The 25,801-nt window shown below is 43.9% G+C and overlaps 1 protein-coding gene across 2 annotated transcripts; it reads left to right on the forward strand.

Annotated features, from left to right (window-relative positions):
• On the forward strand, positions 1–24,266 carry EIF4EBP2 (eukaryotic translation initiation factor 4E binding protein 2). Of its 2 annotated transcripts, XM_082674181.1 has the most exons (4): positions 1–458; positions 15,587–15,772; positions 17,328–17,402; positions 23,751–24,266. In XM_082674181.1, the coding sequence occupies exons 1-3, from the start codon at positions 314–316 to the stop codon at positions 17,357–17,359; spliced, it is 363 nt and encodes a 120-aa protein (XP_082530307.1). In that variant the 5' UTR covers positions 1–313; the 3' UTR covers positions 17,360–17,402; positions 23,751–24,266. The 2 variants fall into 2 exon arrangements, with proteins under 2 accessions (XP_082530307.1, XP_082530306.1); XM_082674180.1 differs by lacking the exon at positions 23,751–24,266 and having other exon boundaries at positions 17,328–19,514.
• Positions 24,267–25,801: the final 1,535 nt, after the last annotated feature.

A 25,801-nucleotide genomic window follows, 5' to 3' on the forward strand; every position in this document is an offset into this window, starting at 1 on the left:
CCGCTTCCGGTCGTCGTCGTCGTCGCCGCTGCTGCCGCTGCTGCTGCTGCTGCTACTGCTGCTGCTGAGGCTGCTGGCGGAGGCCGGAGGAACGGGCGGCGGCGGCGGCGGCGGCTGAGAGGGCGGCGGCGGGAGCGGAGCGGGACAAGGGAACGAGAGGAAGCGAGCGAGGAGCTAGCGGAGCGCGCCGAGCTCCGCCCGCCCTTCCGCCCGCCGGAGCAGCCGAAGCAGCCCGGGCCCCCAGCCGCCGCCGCCGCCCGCCCGCCCGCCTGCCCACCCGCCGGACAAAGCCCGAGAGCCCGCGTCCAGAGCCATGTCCTCGTCCGCCGGCAACGGCCACCAGCCCAGCCAGAGCCGCGCCATCCCCACCCGCACCGTGCCCATCAGCGACGCCGCGCAGCTACCTCATGACTATTGCACCACGCCCGGGGGGACGCTCTTCTCCACCACGCCGGGAGGTGAGCGCCGGCCGCCCGCGCGGCCCTCACCCGAGCCTGGAGCCGGCTCCCGAGCGCGTCCGCGCCAGCCTCCGCGGTGTCCCCTCAGTTTCCCGCCACGATCCTTTAACTCAGGGCGTGTCCACGCTGGCCGCTCCGGCCACCCCGGCTCCGCCGCAGCCCCACCAAAGCCCCCGTGAGACAGCTTTCGGGAACCTTAACTTCGCGTTCTCTCTCGCCTGCAGCTCGATTCAGTGCGTGCCCACTCTGGGAAGTGGCTCTCCTGTAGCGAAAAAAAGCCCTTGTTCCCGCCTCGTGGCAGGTTTACGCACTCTGCCCAGTTTTCTGCCCCCTCTCCTCCTGCTCCGGGGCAAATTCGTCTACATTTGGCCCTGCACTCACTCCGCATTACCTCTGCCTCTTACATATTGTGTAGTTGTGCACATTGACGCTTGATTTTGGAGCCGTCTCCCGGGCCTTTGTAGAAAGGAAGTTGGGGAGAGTAAGTCGCTCCTGGGACGCTGCGATGCCTTGTTTAGCTGCTTTTAGAACACCAGGAGAAGGCTGGAATGCGGAGTTTGGAAGCCTCGCCCAGTGTTATCCTGCTTTGACAGCATTGTTTACTTTGCTGGACCAGGCCCCGCGGGTGGGGGGAGTCCCCAGGCTGGAGGAGGAGTGATAAAATAGTGCTCAAGTAATAGTGTTGAGGGTAGAGCGCTGGCAGCCTTGAGGGTAGAGTTTTGGCGGCGCCGCCTTTGGAGGTAGATCGAAGAGGGCGTTGTCGAGCAGGGCACCCTTGCTGGGGGGCTTGCTTGATCCTGGGGAAGGGGCAATGCAGAGCGGGGTTTCTGAACACTGCTTTTCAAAGTACGACCAGAAACTGTTTACAAGGAAGAACACTGGGGTAGAGGTGAAGAGCGTTGAATTAATTGGTCACGGGAAAAGGGAGCTCAAAGGTTGTCTTTCCCCTCACTGGGCTTTTCTCCAGAGGGAGGAGACTGGACTGCGATCTTGAAGGACATTATGAAGGGAATGGTGCTTCATTTTTAACTTCGTAACTTTGCCTTTTGGTGACGGCCTCTGGCTAGAGGGTTGGGACTTTGCTGGCAGCCCCTGCAGTCTGCAAGATTGCTAGCTTCGTTCTTGTGGGCTGGGCTCACCAGTTGTACTACAACCAATCCCCTGCAGTTAGGCTTGGGCGATCCTTTAATCGGTTGCACAATAGCAAGGCGGTAGAGTAAGAAGACGTTGCCAACAGGGGATAAAAATCTAGGAGAGAGCTCTACAGAGGAATCCAGCCAGGCCACTCTAGGGGTGGGGTGGCTGCCTTGGAAGACTTTTAAATGACCCAGGCAGGAGAAGTTCATCAATAAGTGTGGAGAACTGGGCTTAAGAACGTTATAACTTTGCAGAGGAGTGGAGTTTCTAGTGAGGTGGCTTACCTCATTGGAGAAACCTCCCTCCTCACCTGATCTGTTCAAGGCCAGACCCTGAACATGCTGAAATCTTCTGGCCTTTTAATCGTGAAAGATTTTGGCAGATCAGAATCTGCTCCAGATAGGGTTGTCTTGAACTTGAACTGACAGCTTTTAGGAAATGGATACTGTTTTCCAAGGTGATGGACAGAGATTTATAACTTCTTCCAGAATTCTTTGTGAATTCCGTAATGCCTGTGCTTCCAGCAGTTCAGAACTTATGTCATAGTAGCAACTGCACTCAGATATTATTTCTTTGAGGAAGGAACTAAACTTTTAGCTGTATATTAATCATTATTCCCCTGAAGGAAGAGCCACAGGGACACCCTTTTTGGCATATTTCAGACAGCCAAGCTACAATGCTTTTAAAGTAAGGGTATAGTCTTTAGGCGTACTTTAAAGATAGAAGCCTGGGGCTTCCCTGGTGGCAAAGTGGTTGAGAGTCCGCCTGCCGATGCAGGGGACACGAGTTCGTGCCCCGGTCCGGGAAGATCCCACATGCCACAGAGCGGCTGGGCCCGTGAGCCATGGCCGCTGAGCCTGCGCGTCCGGAGCCTGTGCTCCGCAACGGGAGAGGCCACAACAGTGAGAGGCCCGCGTACCACAAAAAAAAAAAAAAAGAAGCCTGTCTCATAGTCTGGATTAGTTCCTACAGTGCTTGGAAAGATTCTGCCAGAAATACTGATTCATTTATCCTGCCTCTCTGTGTACATAGACACTACTTCTTTCTCAAATATCACTGACCCTGTCTCCAGATTCTACACTTCTTTTTTTAAATTAATATATTTATTGGCTGTGTTGGGTCTTTGCTGCTGCGGGAAGGCTTTCTCTAGTTGCGGTGAGCAGGGGCTACTCTTCGTTGCGGTGCACGGGCTTCTCATTGCGGTGGCTTCTCTTGCTGCGGAGCACAGGCTCTAGGCACACGGGCTTCAGTAGTTGTGGCGTGCGGGCTCTAGAGCACAGACTCAGTAGTTGTGGCGCACGGGCTTAGTTGCTCCGCAGCATGTGGGATCTTCCTGGATCAGGGCTCGAGCCCGTGTCCCCTGCATTGACAGGCGGATTCTTTTTTTTGCGGTACACGGGCCTCTCACTGTTGCGGCCTCTCCCGTTGCGGAGCACAGGCTCTGGACGAGCAGGCTCGGCAGCCATGGCTCACGGGCCTAGCCGCTCCGCGGCATGTGGGATCTTGCTGGACCAGGGCACGAACCCGTGTCCCCTGCATCGGCAGGCAGATTCTTAACCACTGTGCCACCAGGGGAGTCCCAGTTTCTACAGTTTTTAATTTCTGTTTTAAATACTTGTCATCTTAGCTCATCTCTTATATTGAGCCAATATTTATTGGTAGAGCACATTGTCATCTTTAAATTTTTAACACAAAGACTTACATAATGTGTTTATAAGATATAGCACTGTTGTGATTGGATTTAATCACTATTTTATAGCAATTAACTCAGTGCTGCCTAGATGTTCAGTACTTACTGATTTAGTTTTCCCCCCGCTTTGGAAAATTTCCAATTTTCTGATGGTTTGTTCATCTCTTTTGTTACATTTCCCTCTCTCCTCTCATGTAATTTTCCTTCCCTGAACCAGGGTTGTTATTTGGTCACCTCTAGGCACCTGAATTAATCCGGTTAGGTACCTTAAGTGAGTTTTGTGGGTCTAGCGAAGTGCTTTGCAGAAAAGGGGACTACAGACAAAAGTAGGAAATGCAGTCTTTGCTCTCAATGGTCTTAAAATCTTGGTGGGGGTTAGGGGTGGAAAAGCTTTTTAGTTCTAAAACAAAAACTTTTAAAGAGTCAAGTGCTAACTTATATATTTCAGACTTGAAAACATTTAGAAAAGCGATAGAAGGCTTGTATTGAAAAATCTATTTAGTAGGAAGGAAGGGGATTAGAGTTTTTTGTCTCAAACTTCTGGAAACTTTCTGGAGTGTCATACACATGTCAGAGCATTCCAGGATAACAGTTGATGTGCTGAATGTCCTAAATGATCAGACTGGGCAAGGACATTCACAGCACAGTGAACTTACCATCTCTCCCCACAGAGGATACAGCTTACCCTTGAAAAGGTTTCTCAAAATTGCATTCCTGTGGTTTGGAAAATGAGAGTTGGGTGAAAACATACTTGCTGTATTTCTCGTATTTTTAGAAGTGTACATTTTCTCATTATTAAGGAAGAGTAAAATTTTTGAGTAAATTCAAAATGCCCTTGGATTTTATTTTGTTTTATCTGCCTGTGGAGGAATGGGGATGAATGACGTTCGTTTCTAACTTTGAGAAGCTGCTTCTGGCCTCAATGAAAGGTAAAGTTACTGAAGTCTCCTTCACTTTTGTGACATTAAGAAGGAACCTAATGCTTTCATTCTGTAACTGAGAGAAATTAAGTAACTTGTTAGTGTCATACAGCTAATAAATGTCAGTGGGTAGTCGCAAATTTAGTGTCCTGATACCTAGTCCAGTTTTTTCCTCTCTTGTCTTAAGATGTGTATTTTCCTAGGAAAGGAGGTTTACAAACATTTAAAAAGACTCTTCTACCTCTGGAATGCTAGCTAATGCGATTCTTTTTGTTATCTTATTTTTTTTAAGTTCTGAACTGTCTCCCTGTGGGAGGGTTGTGCTCTGGGGAGTGAGCAGAAACACAGAGACCTCTTTGAGCCTTTCTTTTTGCCTTTCTTTTCCTGCATAACATCCTCATCAGCTGTGGAAAAGTATGCTGTTGCCATAACAAGAGCACCAGAGGGGAACTAACTATGATGGTCTGAAATCTTGTTCATACTCTGTGCTTCCTCTCTGCCAGCTGGAGAGTTGCTGTGATTGATTGGTTCACTGAAGGCCATTGGAAGGGTCTGGGGATAAAGGAGAAGACAGGAAGAAGGGAAAAGAATCCACTTGGAGTGAGCCATAATAAAGTAAGAGTATTTGGGGGGAGTCCTGAGTGTTAATCTGATTCCTTTCTTGGGAGAAATGAATAGAGCTCTGTGTAGATATGGGGAAGGAAGGCCAGTTTCTCACTGTTATAAAATTTCTAATTCAATGACCTTGGGCTGAGTTTATTCTAGGCCAAAACTTCTGAACCAGCAAGAGTACTTATTTGGCTCTCTCGTTTCAGTTATTAACCAAAGGACTTCATGATTACATGTGAGAAGTGTGTGAAAAACATGTTGAAAGTTGTCCAGTCACTTTGCCTTGTGTTAGAGGAAGATGGCATTTACTTATCTCAGAGTAACAAAAATTAACATGTGTTGTCATTCCGGAGCAGATTTGGCTGTAGTCTCATATTCGTCAGCTGCCAAAGCATGTACTAGAAGATGTAGCTCAGTTTTGTGTTGGGTGCATGTTTGCTGATGAGGGACTGAATTCTGAGCCTGGGAAGGCAGCAGCCCTCAGCCGCAAGGCATATAGCAGCGTGATGTGTGGAGGGGAGTGCCTCTGCCTGCTCCACGTCAGTCACAGCCTGACGAGGGAAGACAGAGCTCGTCCAGGCTGATAGTGCACCACTCCCTTCTGCTCTCCGGAGGCCTGTGTGTGAACCGGGAAGGGTGGAACGTGATGAGTCTGTAAATTGGCACTACCAGGGTTGTTCCCTGGTGCAAAGACCTTGTGAGGACTGGAGTCTTAAAGATGATTTTATGGGAGGGGTCTTGCATGGTTTGGAGACAGTGTAAAGATTTGCAGGTCAAGTCCTTTCAATTTTTCGATATTGTCTTGAATAATATTCAGGCTTCATGGATTTGTATGGACAAAAAAATATTTTGGTGTGTGGACATGTCATAACTAATGACTAAGGAATGTAAGGTTTTTTATTTTTATATGGAATCAGCCAAAATAATTTTTGGAACTCAAATAGCTACAGTAGTAAATAACGTTGTAGGAGATGCTTCACTGCCAATCAGCAGTAAAGTAAAGGCTGTGATGAGAAAAAAAAAAGATTTGCAGATCAGACAAGGTAAAGTTAATGTGGGAAAGCTAGTTCATCTGGTTGGAGAGGAAGAGAGCCTGAGCAGGACAGTAGTTTGTTGGTGAAGGATAGATCTTTTTCTTGGCTCCCAAGTGTTTCGATGAACAGATTAATGTGCGGGACTTCCCAGGTGGTGCAGTGGTTAAGAATCCGCCTGCCATTGCAGGAGACATGGGTTCGAGCCCTGATCCAGGAAGATCCCACATGCTGCGGAGCAGCTAAGCCCATGCGCCACAACTACTGAACCTGTGCTCTAGAGCCCATGAGCCACAACTACTGAGCCCACGTGCCTAGAGCCCGTGCTCCTCAACAAGAGAAGCCACCACAATGAGAAGCCCGCACACTGTGACGAAGAGTAGCCCCTGCTCGCTGCAGCTAGAGAAAGCCCTTGCGCAGCAATGAAGACACAATGCAGCCAAAAATAAATAAACAAAAGTTTTTTTTAAAAAAAAGATTTTTGCTTATCTATTTATAATAAAACAAAAGTCAGTTGAAACTTGCTGTCATTCAACTTATTGAATAGGTAAGGCCTCGGCTACCATTTTCAAATTTGTCTATCACAGAACTTTGTTTTGCAAAGATCCCTTAAAACCTGTGTTATAACACCCAGCAGCTATCTATCTGATGTGTGGCTCATTTTTAAAGGACCTCTTCACCTGATACTCAGGCTACAGTTTGAAGCCAGAAGCTCAGAAATTTATGAGTGTTTATATCTGAATAAATGATCTTTCAGATCCTTAGGACAAATGCCCCGACAAACTGAAGCTGTTCATTTCATTGAGTAGTTTTTAAAAGTAAAATCCTTAACAAGCAAGGATCAATTAACTGAAAAATACAATTCAATTCTTATAGATTCCTTGGGATTATCTATATACAAGATCACAGTTGCCTGTGCATAGAGATAGTTTTACTTCTTTCTTACCAATCTAGGTGCCCCATTTTGTTTTGTTTTTCTTGCCTAATTGCCCTGGCTAGAACTGGAACCTTTAGTACAGTGTTGAGCAAAAATGGCAAGAGAGTGACAAGATTCCCTTGACTTGTTCTCAATATTAGGGGAAAACCTCCAGTCTTTCATCGTTAGGTAAGATGGTAGCTGTGGTTTTTCGTAGATACTCTTTTATCAGATTCAGGAGGTTCCCTTTTATTCCTAGTCTGTTGAATGTTTTTATTATGAAAGGGTGTTGGGTTTTGTCAAATGCGTGCGTGCGTGTGTGTGTGTGTGTGTGTGTATGTATATATATATATGTTGCATCTATTGGGATGATCATGTGATTTTTGTTTTTTATTCTGTTGGTATGATGTATTATGTTAATTATTTTTAGATGTTGAACCAGCCTTGCATTCATGGGATAAGTGCCATTTGGTCATGGAATATAATCCTTTTTATCTATGTTGCTGAATTCAGTTTGCTAATGGTTGAGAATTTTTGCATCTATATTCATAAGGGATATTAGTCTGTATTTTTCTTGTGGTATCTTTGTCTGGTTTTAGTATCAGTGTAATACCTCATTCAATTTTAATTTTTTTAGAAATGGCCTGCTGTTTATAGCAGAAGTGAGCACTGGTGAAGATAGACCATTGCTCTCTAGGTTCTAAGAGGTACCTATCAGAAAGTTTGAGAGGCTTGTGGTTCATTTTAAGATGTCATAATTAATCCTTTGAGCTTGAGAAAGGTGCTCATCTCATTACCAGAGAATGTTTATGTTAGAGCCGGGCTGCTTTTACATTGAAATGAAACCACTCTCTGGTCTGATAAATTCCTAGAACCATTATGAAGAAGCAGCACTGAAAAAAAGTGACCTAGACCAGTGATCTCCAGTAGGCTTCTTTGCCTCTTATGAACTTTATTGATGAGTTCCTCACTATGAGTAAAAGTAGAAGACATTGATATGTATATATGCATTGTTTTTATTTTTATTTTTTAAGTGCTCAAGAGGAGTGAACTTGGGAGGAAAACAAGAAGTGGGAATGAAAGCCAGGCTTGAATCTGAGTGCTTTCCCCATACCAAAGCAGTGAGCGAACCTTCATTAATTATTAGCATTACAGAGGCTGAACCACAACATCTGTGAAATCTAATCCAAAGAATTGATCCAGGATGCAGTCAACAGTCTGGCAGATCCAACCAGCATTTTCCTGGAATCAGAGCCAGGCATTTCTTGAGAAAATTTATTTCAAGATGAATGTTCAAGCCCAAACAGACGTGGACATATTTGATGTACTTCATTTTGATAGACTTTAAATCAGTCGGCATTTATTTGAGATTAGTTTGTGGTTTGTATACCACTTTGGACCTGGTACTAACTAAAAAGGTCATTTGTTTCAGATCATTTTGCAACCAAGACTCAAGAGAGCCCGATTTGCTTAGAGTACCTTGCTTATTTGTGTCGGTCTCCTGGCTCCTGTGTCACTGTGTGATCTTTCTTTGGATGCTAGTTTCTCCATCTGTAAAATGACAGCCTTCTGCCAGATGCTGTCTAAAGCCTCTTCTAAGCGCTGGACCTTCTGCATAGGAAGATGGTCATTATCAACTTCCCTTTCAGCCTAGGTTTGTGTTCTGCTATGGCAGTGTCCTACGTGATTGAGCAGGGAGCCATCCTTTGACATTAATATCTTGGAAATCTTTATTGGAGTTAATCAAAGGACCATAAGGATTGGCTTTTCACAAACCTTGGAAATCTTCCGTTTGCCATAATTATTTAGCCATACTAAGTTATAATACACTCTGGCTCCAATTGTGCCTTTTTTTGATGTAAAAATTGTCCCTCTCATGGTTTTATTAGCATTTTAGGGATTTGCTGGTTGTACACAGTAAATGTGGTTTGGCCACCATCAACTTCCCTGGAGGAGACTGGGTTAGGCAGCTTTTAGCCTCCTCTGGGTTATCTGGCATAGAGCTTTTAGGAGTCTGTCCTTTCATCCAGAGCCTCCATGAAGAACAGATGTTTAAAACTGTAGTTCATTGAAGAATGTTCTCTAACACAGTCAATCAAACACAGGCCTTGTTAATCACCCTCTTAAGCTGGAATAATAAAAAGCAAAGAAAACCACTGTATTTGTAAGTCCTTTCTGTATTTTCACTTCTTATTTTCTCTTATTATTGGGGGAGACGGGCTTGGGAGGAAAGAGGGAAAGCGGCAGACTACCTTTCTGAGTGTATTGGAAACACTTGCTGCTTGTTCATCTTGTATCTGTTTCTGATCTCTTGGTGGGCCCTTACATGAGGCATAGATGGAGAATGTCAGGAATTTCTAATGGAATACTGAGGTTACTTGCCAAGTGTTTTGTTGTTGATGTTGTTGTTTTCATTTCTAGATTTGAAGGATACCTTCTTCCTCATGGCTTTAGTGTCAGTCTGTTATGTATGTATGTATATTTGCAAATTATTTTTGAGTCATTTTTTTCCCCGATACCTTATAATGGGGTTTGCTTTTTTTTTTAACACTTTCTCTTGGTCTTAAAAAAAAATTTGATGGTGGGGGGTTCTTTAAGCAACAAATTTATTCTGTTACATTTCTGGAGGCTAGAAGTCTGAAATCATATATATTTCTTATTGGAAAATATACATAACATAAAATTGACCATTTTAACCATTTTTAAGGTACCGTTCCATGATTAAGTACATTCACATTGTTGTGCAACCATCACCACCATCCATCTCTAGGACTTCTTTCATCTTCCCAAACTGAAACTTCATACCCATTAAACAATAACTCCCCATTACCTGCCCACCTCCAGCCACTGGCAACCATCGTTCTATGTTCTGTCTCTATGAATTTGACTAGTCCAGGTCCCTCATACTCGTGGGGTCATAAAATATTTGTCTTTTGTGACTGACTTGTTTGACTTAGCAAAATGCCTTCAGTATTCATGCAATCACCCTTTTATTTTTCTTTTACATTTATTTTTTGTAACCATGCAAGTAAAGTTTAAAAGTCATATAGTATTAGGCTAATAACAAAAAGCAACATTCTCATGCCCCATCTCATCTCCAGTTCCACTCCCCAGAGAAACCATTTTAAACTCTTTCAGCCATTTCTTCTAGCGTTTACCTCTGGATTTCTGAATAACATGATTTAATGCTATTTCTCAGTTTTAGATATTAACAGTTTCCTACTGTGGAAGATGAGGATTTAAATTTAGGTAAATATTAAATACAGACGTGACGTGACTGACTCTATTGGTTTCCAGCCCAACAGCCGTTCACTTTTTCCGTGCTACCCCACATTCCCTCATTTTTTTAAAGTGGTAGTGTGCCAAGTCCCAGAAGATGCACCCTGACTACTCTGTGGCTTCCCCAGTGTCTGGGCTGGCGGGCATCTGACCCAGTTCTGGCCTAAGGATTGTAAGTGGGAAGACCACTAACGCTTTTCTGAGAAAGATTTTCCTCTTTGATGGCTGAAGTCCCCTGCGGGAAGCCCTATTTGACCCTACACTCTCCCTTCTTGCCTAGGATATTGTTAGGAGGGTGTAGGTTCATCTCAGCCTTCTTTGAGGGTTTTGTCACCAGCTATTCAAGCTTTTCAATTTGGGCAAGTTACTTATTGTTTCTTTTTCTGAAGTGTCTATTTGCATGAGTGGATGCTTAATTCTAATTCTGGAAGCAGCCTTAGTTAAAAACAGTTTTATGGTCAGGACCCTGCAAAAGTAAAGTAACTACTACCCTGTCAGTTAACCATGTTACAGTGGACTTTGTCTAGGTGGTTTTATTTCAGGTTATACAGTTTCTTGGGTGTATATAGCTTAATATATGCATTAATTATCATTTAAACTAAGCTACTTGGTCTTGAAAGAGGCCCTTAGGCTTGAATGACCTTGTTTGTGTACTAACCATCTTCACAAGCATAATTTTGGGCCTTCTTCATTCACCCTCTTGTTCCCTGCCATTTGAAAATCACTAGTTTTTAGATCAAAAGATAGAGCCTTTTTTTTCCTCCTCTTTGTTCTCCATCAAAGGGACTCAGTTTTACTCTCATGTTTTCCTAGGAATGTAGCATTTAGAAAATGCTGGGTCAGGGTATTAGATTTATCCGAAAAAGTGGTCACCAAGGGATGAAGAATGTTTATAGATATCTAATGTTGACCTAGATCTAAAGATTCCTATTTGTTTTGAAATCCAAACATGAAGACTAAAGTAATATATGCAAGTGTTAAAAACAAAATAGAAAAAGAAAAATTGAACAGAAGCACATAAAATGCAGAAATGCTAAGAGACTACTGCTTTTAACAGTTTCTGTTTATAGTGATTTTATTGGTTACACCACTGTTACTGTAAATAATATACGTATACCACAGTTTCTTGATTTCTTAACATTGGATGATACTGTTGACTCCCTATTATGAAAATGAGGCATATAGGACACTTTCATTACTTTCTATCCTCTCATTTTCCCTCCTCTCTCCATTTACCAATTTTTGTAGATTGTTTTATTGTTTTGGGTTCTTCTGGGTAGTTACCTTTAAAACTGTAAATACTGTAGTTAAACCTCTTGTGTTTCAATCTGATAGTTTTAACTCTCCACCATATGAGATTATACTATCTACCTGTCCTGCCTCTACTTCCCTGGTAGGTCTGCCTTTCCATTATTTTTTTACAATATCAAGGTCTGTAATATTTACATACTCTTCCTTAACTATGATAATTCACTTTTATTATGGTTTGATTGTAAACATTGAAAGTCAATAAATAGCATATACGATACTATGAATTTTGTAACTTTTCAATATAAAACCAAGGAGTATGATGATTTTCATAGAAAAGGAAATGGAACACTCACTGGACAGAAAAAGTTTCCACTGTCAATGTCAAATAGATTCTTTTTTTAACACTCCATCAATTTATTAAAATCATGCTCCATTTTAATATTGTGTTATATGCAAGCTATGGATTTTTTTAACCTTCTTTAGGAATTTATGGTTAACTTTTCTCTAGTTAGTTGTGGATGCATTGGTTGATGTTGAATTGGGCTGACATAAATGTGGCCGGCAGTCGAAATTTGAATTATTGGAAGTTCTTGCTTCAGAAAATGTGTCTATGCACATGTATAAGAGACCCTGAATATTAGGTTTTTAATTGTCTTGGAATTCATATAATTTCACAGTAAACACAATATCTAAAAAAGGAAATATAAAGGGTTTTTTCCCCTGGCATTTTATTCATAGTCAGGTCTTAATGTTTTTCTTTTAATAGTTTTGGTTTTTGAATGTCAAATGCTTTTCAGTTACACCACAGAATCCTTAGTCACATGTTAATTCCCTTTTTTTTGCTCTGTATCTGCTACAGTTAATTTTTTCAGCTTGCAGTGATCTAAAATTCAAACACTTAAAATACCGTGGTTTTGTACCCATATTTTCCCTGGCCATATTTAAGAACATTAACAGCATCAGTTAAGATCCTAGTTCTTCAGGGTGTCTTCTCTTCTGAATTGTTTATTTTGTGTGCATTTGAAACCAAATGTATCTTAAAAATCCACTAAACTATTAAAACAAGTGAGTTTATTAGTAAGGCTGAAAGAAACAAGATTAGTATACAAAAACCAATTGTGTTTCTGTATACTTTCAATAAACAATCCAAAAATGAAATAAAATAATTCCATTTAAAATAGCATAAAAATGATAAAATACATAGGTATAAATTTAACAAAAAAAGCACAAAACATATACTGTGGAAACTACATAACATTGTTGAAAGAAAGAGGACCTATATAAATAGACAATCCATGTTCATGAATCAGAAGATTTAATGTTGTTAAGATGGCACTACTCCCCAAATTTATCGTATATTCAGCACAATCCCCATCAAAATCCCAGCTGGCTTCTTTGCCGAAGTTGACAGGCTGACTCTAAAATTCATATATGGATCTTTAAGAGACCTAAAATAGCCCAAGCAATCTTGAAAAAGAAAAAGTTAGAAGACTCACACTTCCTGATTTCAGAAGTTGTTACAAATCAAGACCGTGTATTACTGCCATAAGGATACACATAGATCAGTGGAAGTCCAGAAATAAACCCTCACAATTACGGCCAATTGATTTTTTTTTTAATTAATTAATTTTTGGCTGCATTGGGTCTTCATTGCTGCACGCGGGCTTTCTCTAGTTGCGTCGAGCGGGGGCTACTCTTCGTTGCGGTGCACGGGCTTCTCATTGCGGTGGCTTCTCGTTGTGGAGCACGGGCTCTACGTGCGTGGCTCAGTAGTTGTGGCGCACGGGCTTAATTGCTCCACGGCGTGTGGGGTCTTCCCCGACCAAGGCTCGAACCCGTGTCCCCTGCATTGGCAGGATTCTTAACCGCTGCGCCCCCAGGGAACTCCCTACGTGAATGTTTATAGCAGCATTATTCAAAGTGGAAACAACCCAGATGTCCATCAGCTGGTTAATTGATAAAATGTGATTTATACATACAATGGAATGTTATTTGGCAATACAAAGAAATTAAGTGCAGTTGATCCTTGAACAACGTGGGGGTTAATCCAAGTGTAACCTGTAGTTGGCTCTCTTCCTCCATGGATTCAACCAACACTGACCATATAGTACTGCAATACTTCCTGTTGAAAAACAGTTCAAACTTGCATTGTTCAAGGGTCAACTGTACTGATAAATGCTAAACGTGAATGAATCTTAAAAACCTGCAAGTGAAAGAAGCAGTCATAAACGGACACATATTGCTTGATTGTATTTTATGAAATGTCTAGAATAGGCAAATCTATAGAGACAGAAAACAGATCAGTGGTTGCCTAGGCTGGAGAGGTTGGCAAAACGTGGGGAGGGACTGCTAAATGTATATGGGTTATCTTGGGGATGATGACAGTGTTCTAAAATAGTTTGTGATGGGAATTCCCTGGGGGTCCAGTGGTTAGGACCCGGCGCTTTCACTGCTGTGGCCCAGGTTCAATTCCTGGTCGGGGAACTAAGATCCTGAAAGCCTCATGGCACAGCCAAAAAAAAAAAAAAAAAAGATTGTGGTGATGATTGCACAATTCTATGAATATACTAAAAACTATTGAATTATACACTTTGAATGAATTGTACATGAATTATATCCCAAAGAAGTTAAAAAATGTATTTTATTGCCCCTGCAAAGTCACAGGAATTCTTCAAAGTTTCTCTTATATCTGACACATTTAGGTAGAATTTCTACTACTTATTTCCTACTTGGTTCAATTATAATTCTTTAATGTTTATGTTGTTGTTAATATATAATTTAGAAATAGAAAGCTTGCTTTTATCCTGTGCTTTTTTTTCACCACCTCACCTCAGTTTCCAAGCTTAGTGTACTACAGAAGTGAGAATAATCTTGTTCCGACTTGCAACGTGAATATTAGTAAGAACATCTCACGGTGAAATCTCACCCTTCTGAAACCTAGCCATGGACAAAAGTGGAGGTGACACAACAAAATCCATCCACTAAAGCTCCTTCCCTTTGTTCATTGGAAAACCATCAGGCGCCTTCCCAGCCTACTTGCTCGTATTTTACATAGTGTTAAAATAAGCAGATCACCAGTTTCCAAACCCAACAGATTAGATGTATCAAGTTAGAATGGGTGTAAAGGATGTACTGTAGACTGAATTGTGCTCCCCCCCCCCATTCATATATTGAAGCACTGACCCCCACAATGTGATGATATTTAGAGATAGGGCCTTGGGAGGTAATTAGGTTTAGATGAAGTCCTGAGGGTGGGGCTCTCACAATAGGATTAGTGTCCCAAAAGAGACACCAGAGAGCTTGCTCCCCTCTCCCCCGTGGCAGGACACGATGAGAAAGAACTGTAAGGAAATACATTTCTGTGTAACACACCCAAAATGTGGTATTTGGTTAGGGCAACCAAACTACGACATGGACAAAAGATGGTTCTTAGCCAAACAGTGAGGGAGGAGACAAGGAAACCATGGTGGGGAGGGCCATAAGCACAACCTGGCTATCTGAATCCTATTCAGTATAAGGAAAATACAGAGCACCAACTGAATAGGCCCTGAGACTTCCTATGTCACAACATAGTATAATAAATGAGTTTCATAATAATCAACCGGATTCATCAAGAAAGGGTTGGTTTTCAGTTTAAGGTGGTAAAAAGTTTTAAAATCTGTATTAGAAAAATTTCCATCCAAAATAGTTCAAATTATTCATTTTTCGAAAATTGAACTAAGTTTTCTGCTTTCCAGAATGATTCATTCCTCATAATTTCAGCTACCTTTTTGTTTGTTTGTTTGTTTTCTTTGGCTGCATTGGGTCTTCGTTGCTGCATGCGGGCTTTACTCTAGTTGTGGCGAGCAGGGGCTACTCTTCGTTGTGGTGCGTGCGCTTCTCATTTGCAGTGGCTTCTCTTGTTGCAGAGCACGGGCTCTAGGTGTGCGGGCTTCAGTAGTGGCACGTGGGCTCAGTAGTTGCGGCACATGGGTCCTAGAGTAAGCGGGGTTCAGTAGTTGCAGCACATAGGCTCAGCAGTTGTGGCTCGCAGGCTCAGTAGTTGTGGTGCACAGGCTTAGTTGCTCCGCGGCATGTGGGATCTTCCTGGACCTGGGATCGAACCTGTGTCCCCTGCATTGGCAGGCAGATTCTTAACCAGTGCGCCACCAGGGAAGTCCTGCCTTTTTGAATTGTTACTAAGTTCTTATTTTTCAAAGCAAGGAAAGTGAAGGTAAATTTCTACTTTCCTTGTCCTAAAATTGTATTTGAAACAGGATACAAAACTTCTGTCTTCTTTAAACCCTGTTTTCCAGGAACTCGAATCATTTATGATCGAAAGTTTCTGTTGGATCGTCGCAACTCTCCCATGGCTCAGACCCCGCCCTGCCACCTGCCCAATATCCCAGGAGTCACTAGCCCCGGCACCTTAATTGAAGACTCCAAAATAGAAGTAAACAATTTGAACAACTTGAACAATCATGACAGGAAGCATGCAGTTGGTAAGAGAATGCTGGTATTAGGGACCAAGAGGGTAGCCCTGGGATTCAAATGTCAGTCTGCTGTGGGTTGAAAAAATGTTGATGCTTCACTTATAACTAATATTCAGTCATATGTCTCTAAGGTTCCCCACACTCCCCTCACCAAGGCTTATTGAATTGTTCTGAAAACCCTGAGTTCTAAACCATAACCGGATCTAATATAGGTGGGGGTTGGGGGGTGAGGAAGAATCCAAAATCAGGGAATGGTAAATCCCAAAGAGGACTCCTTGAACCTGGGCTTTGTTGGACTAAGGGTAACACACACACAGAGAAACAAAACAATTTAATAGCTCCCATTTCCATCACCCTCAAGAAACAGACCTTGCTTCTTACAAGAAGAACGTCATTTTTGTGGTGTAGAGCAGCGGTCCCCAACCTTTTTGGCACCAGGGACCAGTTTTGTGGAAGACGATTTTTCCATGGACTGGGATGGTTTTGGGATGATTCAAGTGCATTACATTTATTGTGCGCTTTATTTCTATTATTATTACACTGTAATATGTAATGAAATAATTATACAACTCAATCATAATGCAGAATCAGTGGGAGCCCTGAGCTCGTTTTCACTTGCCCCTCACTGATAGGGTTTTGATATGAGTCTGCAAGCAGTTGATTTATTATGGTCTCTGTGCAGTCAGACCTCTCTGCTAATGATAATCTGTATTTGCAGCCGCTCCCCAGAGCTAGCATCACTGCCTCAGCTCCACCTCAGATCTTCAGGCATTAGATTCTAATAAGGAGCGCGCAACCTAGATCCCTCGCATGCGCAGTTCACAGTAGGGTTCACACTCCTGTGAGAATCTAATGCTGCAGCTGATCTGACAGGAGGCAGAGCTCAGGCGGTAATGCGAGCAATGGGGAGCGGCTGTAAATAGAGATGAAGCTTCTTGCCCACAGTACCAGTCCGTGGCTGGGGGGTTGGGGACCCCTGGTGTAGGGAAAAGCAGTATGGTTTTTCACCCCGTTTTCCAGGACTGCCTATAATATTTCAGTAAATACTCCCCCATACTCACACACACACGTTTATTAATGAGTCCTCTCTGTGTCTGTGGAAATGGCCAGCTCCTGAAGTACACCTTGGATTGCACTCCATGACCCTTTTACACGAGCCAGCATTCTGCCTCCTCAAATTCCAAATGAGTTTTTAATGGACAAAGTGTCGATTCAGAGCAAGGCCAAAGTTCAGAGCCTCCAGAAGAATGTGCTGACTTGATAGATGGCCAGGTGCTCCCCAGGAGCTCCCGTTTGGTCAACCTCTGGACAAAGGGACACTCAGAAAGTTTTCACTTGTATCCTTTCCCCCAATTGCTCCTCCCTGTGGGTGATTTGACTGCCATTCTTGTTTTTCCCCCAGATTAAAAAGACTAGCCAAAGCAAAGCAGAATAGTTGTTTCAAGGCTGCAGGGAATGGGACAGTTTGAATTCCTTTTTGACCTTTGTGCAAAGGGAATTATAGTTAAGACTGTTTTTCTTTACCTCTTCATGCTTAACTTTTCCTGTTCTTCATTCTAACCAGGAGATGATGCTCAGTTTGAGATGGACATCTGACTGTCCTGCGAGGATCAGAAGAAAAGCGGCAACACTGAGACATGTGTGTACCTGATTTGGCCAATATGATCAACAATGCAGAGACAGAAGAGGCAGTCCCAGCGATCCCTGCTGCAGTCTCCTGCTCCCCTGCTCCTTCTCCGGGTGCCAAAGGATGCAAAGATGAGCTGCATCTGACTATTTCTTCTCCCTATTTCCTGTTCCCCTTCCCAGTTAGACAGTTAGATTGAAGGCCCTTCGCATATTTCTGTAGAACTAAGCAGCCCACAGACTAAAACAGTTAACCTCTGGTTCCCCCTTCCCCCCATTTTTTTTTAATCCCAAATCAAATATCAACCTACCAATAATTGGCTGGCTGGGAAGTCTGGGGAAGTGATATGGAGGTTTGATAGGTTCAGCATCATTCCTGTTCTTACCCTCTGTCTCTCCTCCCTGTCTTGCTCATGTTTCAGTGCTGCAAAAGTCTGAGTTTGGGGTCTTGAAAACCCTTGGATGGAAATAGTAAACAGGAAGAGAGCTGCTTTCTCTTTTACCTTGAGGTGTTTGTCCTTGGGGACCGAACGCTGTTTGTACATCTCTGGTAGCATTACCCTGGGGCACTGTTTTGAGGTCCACTTCCCCTCCTTCCTCTGGGAGGAATGTCTTCTGTCTTTAGTATTATAGTTCATCTTCCCATTTGTTTACTTATCACAATTGTGCAAACATTTCTTAACTCTACATCGGAAGGGGGTCTTCGGTCACCAGTTGTTCTTTTTCCTCCCCTTTTCCCACCCCTCCCTGCTTGCATCTTGTTGCTTGCAATCCTTTTGTACTCTGAGCTATCCACGTGATTTCTCCTGCTCCCAGAGCAGGTCCCGGAGGCTCTTTGGATAAGGCCCGATGTATTGGGTTGACCAAAAAGTTCGTTCTGGTTTTTCCATAAGATGTTACAGAAAAACCAGATCGAACTTTTTGGCCAACCCAATAGTCCTCTACAGGATGATACCCAGGAATGACCTCGGAAGACATTGAACTGTTTGAGTACCCAGGCTCAGTAGTCCTTGTTTTTCAGTCCAGTGAGCATTGTGCTACTTGTTGTCTGTGATTTTTGAGTTTGAAGTTGACTTTCAGAAACGCTCTTAGAAAAGAGCTGAACTTCTTTCCTCTGTGGACCTGCTTTGTTTGGCTGCTGAGATAGATAAGCATGGGCTTAAAAATGCGTTCCTTCCGCTTTTCTATCTTTCCCATGGTACTCTGAATTTCCCCGTCTTTCACTCCCTCCGTCCCTCCTTCCTTCCTTCCCTCCCTTATCTCTGCCAGGCCATTTTTCAAATGTACATCCGGGATACCTCAAGTGTCGGTATCTGATAGTATCTGTCACTCCTCTTAACTGAGGAGTGACCTTTTATTTTTAAGATGAGTACAGACCTATTTTTAGATATGTTTTCAGTACAATTTTGAACAGCAACTTTTTAATTACACATCTTCCAGTGTTAGGAGGGTGAGGATTGTCCGTAGGCGAGTCTGCTGTTCCACGTCACCATCCCTCGTCTTCCCTCGTCCCTTACGAGCTCTTTCCTTCTCGCTCTAGTTTTGGGTGTGCATGTTTGGAGTTTGTAAGTGGGTGGATTGTGAAACTGGACCCTTCTGCCTTCCCTGGGTTGTTCATGGAACCTCATTCTTTTCCCTTACCCTTTGCTGCTTCATCCCCCATCCCGTTGTCCTGACTATTGACTGGCCCAGTAATCCTGGGAGAGTGACTCTCCTCATAGAAAGACAAGTAAAATAGCCACTGGTGTCCTGGGAATTTCTGGTTGGATTTGGTGCCCTGAACCCTCTTATTAAGAGATCAGATCCCAGGGTGAGAGTAACAGGCCAGTTGGCTAAGATAGAAAGCTGTTTTTCTTTTGAACTATGAAGAGACCCTGTTTGCGAATACATTTTAGACAGAAAGAAGGAAGGGTGTCTGAGGAACTTTGTTCTGTTTTCTGCTACAAAATGTGAAGAGTTCAAAAAGTGAAACCTTTTGTGATGGTTGATGTCTCTCAGGAATAAGCTGGATCTCCAGTTTTGGAGATGCTTTCAGTTTCAAAAATTGATGAATGGAAAAGTATTTTTTGTTTGCTTTTTAATGTATCTCTGTGTTGATTTTAATTAAACTCCAAATTTCACTTTACATACTCTTGGAACAACTTAAGGTGCATTGGTAATTTGCATGAGAAGCTTGCTCAGGACCTCATTGTCCCCTGGGAGCTTGATTCTTTGGGAGTGACGCTTTCATCCTCCTCAGGGCCCGGCCTGGGCATCCTCTGGAATCTGACTCCACTACAGCGAGTAGTCGGGCTGTCAGCAGAAGCACGTGCCCTTGTTTGCTCTTTACTGCTGCACATGAAAACTCGGCTTCCTCACTGAGAGACGGGGAGTGAATTTAAAACATGCCAGCTTGAGTAGTCTTAAGATGCCATGTTCCCCTTGTTTGCTCTCTTGAGGAATTGCTGCATGTGGCCCCCTAATCAGAGGCCATATTTCTAGTACTTCTTGGGAGTGTCAGCTGTATAATATAGCAGCTTCCCAATCCTTTAGCCATCTCTGTAACGACCTCCATACTGCTTGGTGCAATTCCTTCCTGGAGGCCACTGCTACTAGAGATACTTTGGCCTCCATAAATCGGCATTTCAAAGATAATTTCACAAGGCAATAGATGAACTTCCAACAGATGACACCTTTGTGCCATGCCTCATAGAATCATTTTCAGGGCAAGCCAGAATCCAGTAGGTGGTTTACTCCTGTATGTTTGGAAGGAATCTCACAGTTGAAGCCCTAAATGAATAATCTCTCTGGGCTTTTTCCTGGAAAGGGAACCCCCTTAGGGTAGCATTTGATTTAGGCGGTTCTTAAAATCTTATTGATTATTTGTAGTTTTCTTCTTAGGAGAAAACCATGTTTCTGTACTTCTGGGGACAATCCATGTCGGTGAGAAATGACCTTGTCCAAATTCCAGCAGGAGACATGCATTGTCATGATTCTACCTCCTTCGTAGTGTGGTGCATTAAGTTCACCACTTCCTCATATTCTGTTGAAATAGCTATTGTGTTCTCAAGACCACAGTGTAGAGAAGCTGGCTTCTAGCTTCCAAGCCAAGAGTTTTGTCCCTCCATCTGCGTTAGTTATCTATTGCTGTTTAACACATTACCCCAAAACTTAACATCTTAAAAGAGCAAACATTATCTGTCAGTTTCTGTGGTTGGGACCTGGGAAGCAGCTTCACATGATGGGTCTGGCACAGGGTCATAGGAAGTTGCAGTCAAGATGTTAGTGGGGTCTGCAGTCACCTGGGGCTTGAGAATCCACTTCTGAGCTTTCTTTGTGGCTGTTGGCAAAATGCCTCAGTGTCTTTCTGTGTGGATCTCTTTTTAGGGCAGCATGAGTGTCCTCACAGCATGGCAGCTGGCTCCCCCTGAGCAAGTGATCCCAGAGAAAGAGGGCAAGGAGGAATCTGCAGTGCCTTTTATGACAGTCTCCGAAAGCACACGTCATCACGCCTTCCTATTCCGTTCCTTAGAAGCAAGCCACTAAGCCAGCCTACACTCAAGGGGAGGGGAGTTACACCCCACCTACTGCATGGAGCGGTATCAAAGAATTTTGGGTGTACTTTAAAACCACCTCGCCCCCAATAGAGAATGAAACCAGGTCAACAAGAGGGGGTAGGTTTAAAGTAGATGATATACTGAGAGAGGTGTTGTTACTGAAAACAGTTCTCTTAAGATGTGCATCGACAAACAGATGAAAAACGGATTCTCTCCCCACGGCTACTGCCAGTTTTAAGAGGGGAGGCAAGAAATGGCAATTCCCAGGAGAATGTATCTATACATTTGCCTGGCGTATACTGCCAGCAGCCCAAGGTTGCTTCTTTGTAAGTCCTTGGCTTGGTATCTAAGACTCGATACTACTTGCTCGGTATCTCCTTTAGCCAGGAATTGACAAAGGGAATTGGATCCTTCTATTTGAGCCACTCAAATGGACTTAATTGGAGTCAGGGCTGTTAAGCAAAGGGAGCAAACTTGAATTACATTTTGGGTTACTGGGCTGAGGAAAGCTAACCGTTCTGATTCAGGGTGACATAGCTGAGAGCATCCGGAAGCCAGGTCCCCACCAGAGTCGATGCTTGGCACCTGCTGTCACAAACTACACCAGCTGAAGCAGACTTGAGCCAGGTCTGTCACTCAGGAAGCCACTTCTCAATAAGTAGGGAACATCTGGGAATTAGAAATGTCTGTCTGTGCTTTATTGTTCTTTAAATCCACTGCAGGTTAACTCTGCGTGCCCACCTCATCCTGGGCTTCCTGATGGAAACGGGTTCTTAAAGAGAACCAGTGCTGTCTTCACCCTGAAGAAAAACTTAGATGAAGCTTGTCAGTTCAACACGTGTTTAGTGAATGTCTGCTATGTGTTTCTGGCACCTGTGCCAAGTTTTTAGAGATTTCAGACATCTTAAGGATGCAAATTCTTGTTTGGATTTATGCTCCAACTCTTCCCAGCATTTTATCTATAGCCCTGCTTGCTTTAGAGTATGCTTGAATAAAAAAGCATTGCTGCTGAGGCAGCTATAAAAAAAAAAAAAAGAAAAAGGTACTTCTTCCAGAATTAACGAACTCATCTTCAAAGCACCTTCAAGTGAATTTTTTTCCGTCTGATTTTGAGGTGGAGTCAAAATAGGTGGTCTTCTATTTTTGCTGTTTGGGTTACCAGCTCTCTGGGTCTGTCAGACCTTAGGGGTATCATGTATCTTGGCTGCTTGAAGCCTGGGCCCTCAGCCCTTTACGTTCCCCTCCAGAAGGGAGGCCCGGTGCTTTTCTCTCTGGGTCAAAACTTCCCCTTATCATGTTTCTGGACTACATGATAAGGGGAGCTATTTATTAATCTGCGAAACCCAATCTCTTAGCTGCCCATGATATCTAGGAGGGGGTAGTATTTGTTTTAAAGAAGCGTTGTCAAAAAAAACAAAAAAGAAGCGTTGTTTCCTTGGGAGGGCAATTTCTGTCTGGACTTTGAAAGGGGGCGTAGTTACCACCCATTACTATCCCCACCGCTTTACCTCTCTCCCAGCTTTTGATAAAAGATGACATCAGATCTTGAGGCAGTCGGGTCACAATTCTTTAGAATGCTTATACCCCAGGGGCGTTTCCTGTTCTAGTCATGTTTTTCCAGTTGAGTATTGGCGTTTCCCTGAGGCTTGCTCACGGACATGTCTGATTGAAGACTAAGGATGGTTGATACAGTCATTACTGTCACCTTTCCCACCCTCTGTAATTTACATTTCTTTCTCTGGGCTGGTCCTGGAAGTTGACACCTTTTGGCAAAGCTTAGATTTAGGAGAAGTATTTCAAGTCCCTGTTCAGATGATCTGTGGTTTCTCTTTGCTTCCTCCGCCTGCAGCCCTGGCAGACCATACTGTCTGGATCCCCAATGGAAAATAGTACTGAGATGAAACACATTCCTGGGGTATTTAAACTCTCTCTCTGCCACCTTTCTAAGAGTGGGAGGCTGGCAGAGAGATGCTGCAGTGCTTGATAATCATTTGGCCACGTTGAAATTTCCAAAGGGAGCTCTTGCTGGTGCTTAAACCCCAAATTCCTGAACACCTGAGATTGCATGAATCTAGCACAGAATATCCGTTCTTGCCCCAATGTACCCCCTTTGTCTCCATCTTGATCTTTAAAACAAAACAAAAAACCCAAGCCCAGGCCAAGGGTCATTTTTACTTGAAACCAGGAGAGTGGGGGAGTAACACGAGAGATGAGGGGCAAGCTGTGTGGTGAGGCATCCTGCTCCTGGTGTGTGTTCCAATCACTGAGGACTGTGAGCCAGTGCCTTTCCTTCGCCTGGAGATGGAGCCCATCTCTTGCCACCTGGGTGAGGAGACCCTCTGCTACCCAGGGGCGAACCTTAAAGAGGGTGTCTTGGAGAGCCCAGAGGACACTCACGTTTTTCGGATGTCCATTTTAAGCATCTTTAAAATGTTTTTTATATATTAAAAAAAAAAATGTTCTTCCCTGTCGTTGTGCCACCAGTGGCCCAGTTCCATCCATTCTGAATGGAAAAACAGAGACTGCCAGTACTTTCCTTGGTCTTCCCTTCGTCTCCCTTAATGTGGGTATCCCCTTACCCAGCCTGTCCATTTCACTGTCGTGGATGGAGAACAGAGGGCACCACGCAGTCCTGAGGCAGTCCTGTGTGACTCCGTGATCAGGTTTTTGTTTCTTGTTTTTCTAACTGTCCTTCCAAACCAGCAAGTGTTTGGAAATTAGGGGGAAAGTTAAATTCTCACCAACGGTTGCTGTTACACTTGAATCAATAAAGATCTTGAGTATCACCTTGGTGTTTTTAATTTTTTTTTTTTTTTAAATTTCAGGTGAAATCCTGTTGACACATTTTGGGCATCTTGCCTGGTGAGGAAGATGGGCAAAGGCAGTTGGCCACTTCGTGTGTCAGTTCCTCTCAACATTTACGGAGCACTTTGTCCATCTGGCCCTGTATGTGCCAGGAGGTGATGTGTCCCTTCCCTAAGGAGCTTGGAAGTGAACATGTACATGCTGGGGCTGGATGCACCCAAGAAGGCCCTTCTTTAGGTACCAGCCTGGAGGAAGCCCAGACAACAGCTTTCCTGACGAGGGCTGCCTCTGCCTCTCAGGAGCACTTGTTAGAAATCCATCATATCTGATGTCTGAAAATAAACTAGACTCTGCTGCGTGAGCATCACATTCCTTGCTATTATTAATCCAGTGAGGCTCACATATTAGTATTGAGAGCAAGAATCCTGTCCTTTCAAGAATCCTGTGGACCATGTAAACAGGTCCACAGAACAAAACAGCGTAGAGGTTTAGAGCACAGGCTTTGGAGTGAGACAGGCTTGAATTCCTTCTGTACCACTTAGTAGCAGTCACATTCTCTCCGACAGGATTCCCAGTCTCTGTAACCTTTGGTGTCCTTCTCTAAAATAGGGTTAAGTTAAGAAGTAGGTCTTACCTGGGTGACTGTGGGCTCAGGTGGGATCATGGCAAGCACTTAGCCCAGTGGCTGGTATGTCAAGAGCTCAATTACAGCTCAGTTGGTGTGACCAGTAGAGGTGGGTCAACTGGGTCTGCTCTTCCCCAGAATGTGCAAGTTTGGGAGTGGAGCAGGCTTGTGTGACCCCTAGAAGGATGAAATAATCTCTTCAAGGGAAGATAATCTTGAAAGCCATTTCATATATCCTTTACTTTGCCCCAAAGGCAAATAGGGTATCGCCTTGAAAGGCAATTTAGGATAGAGGGATAAGGCTTTTACTGCTAGTAAAAGGGGAGACTACATGATGGAGATTAACCCGACTGTGTTGCTGTGTGAGAGTCACAGCCGCTTCCCAGTTTCTGCTTTTATCTTTTCTCTACTCCTCCCTGTACCAGGCCCGCCCACTTCCCCAGCCAAGGAGAGTAATGCATCCAGTTTCCCCCAATCGGCTACTGACTTGGCACTGCTACAGGAACAGCGGAAGGAGACCTTTGCCTTCAGAGCAAGTTAAAATACCTCTGACTGAAAGCCCCTTCCTGGCCCTCAGGGTAGGGCAGGACTCAGTTCCCGCAGGCAGCATTTCCTCAGACTTAACAAAGCCTGCACTAGCAGGTAGGTTCCAGAGCACGGAGCTGTGTTGTAGGCTCAGCCCCAAATACCTCTGGCCAGGCAGCAGAAGGCCCCTGCCGCTGACACACTGCAGTGAGCTTTTAGCAGGGGTCAGCAAAACGTCCTTTCACTCCTTTGTGCCTGCGTCTTCTGCTTGATATGAGGTGGTGTCCTGTCATCAGTGGGGTTTGTTCTGTGAGTTGGTAGAGCTGCTAACTGTAAACACTCCCACAAGCTATAGCCACAAATAGCTTGACCTTTCGCTTTCCTGGCCCCAGCCATAGAAGAACAGTTGGGCACCCATTTAGTACAGAGGGTGCTCTAAAGCCCTGGGATAGGATTTTTACTCCCAAGAACTTAAGTTTGGTAGTGGAAGTGGGGTTTCAAATGTCTGGTTCCAAAGGCTAAGGCCTTGACCCAAAGCTAAGAGCGCAAAGACCCCTAGATGGTATGAAGAATGGTGCCCCTGGGGCTCCAGAGAGCAGAGCTCAGCTCTTGGCCCTGCCACTCCTAGCTGTAGCATCAGGCCGCTAGGCCTCACTGGGGTCTCATTTAGGAAAGAGGATGGTACAAAAATTGACCTCACAGGGCCTCCCCAGCTCTACTGTTTTCTAAGTAGAGTCAAATGCAGAATCCTATTGCGATTCTGAATTGTGGGGAGGGCAGGTTATTTCCGCTCCAGGGAATGAGCAACTGGATCAGTTTTGTTGCTGAATCGGGGCATTGAGGTTTCTCAGGCCCAGGCCTGGCTCTAGCCTAGCCAACCCCTTCCTGGGCCAGGATTACTACCTTGACTCAACCAAGTCA

This window comes from Grampus griseus (genome assembly GCF_964374135.1).
Source record: "Grampus griseus genome assembly, chromosome: 16".
NCBI classification, from domain to species: domain Eukaryota; kingdom Metazoa; phylum Chordata; class Mammalia; order Artiodactyla; family Delphinidae; genus Grampus; species Grampus griseus.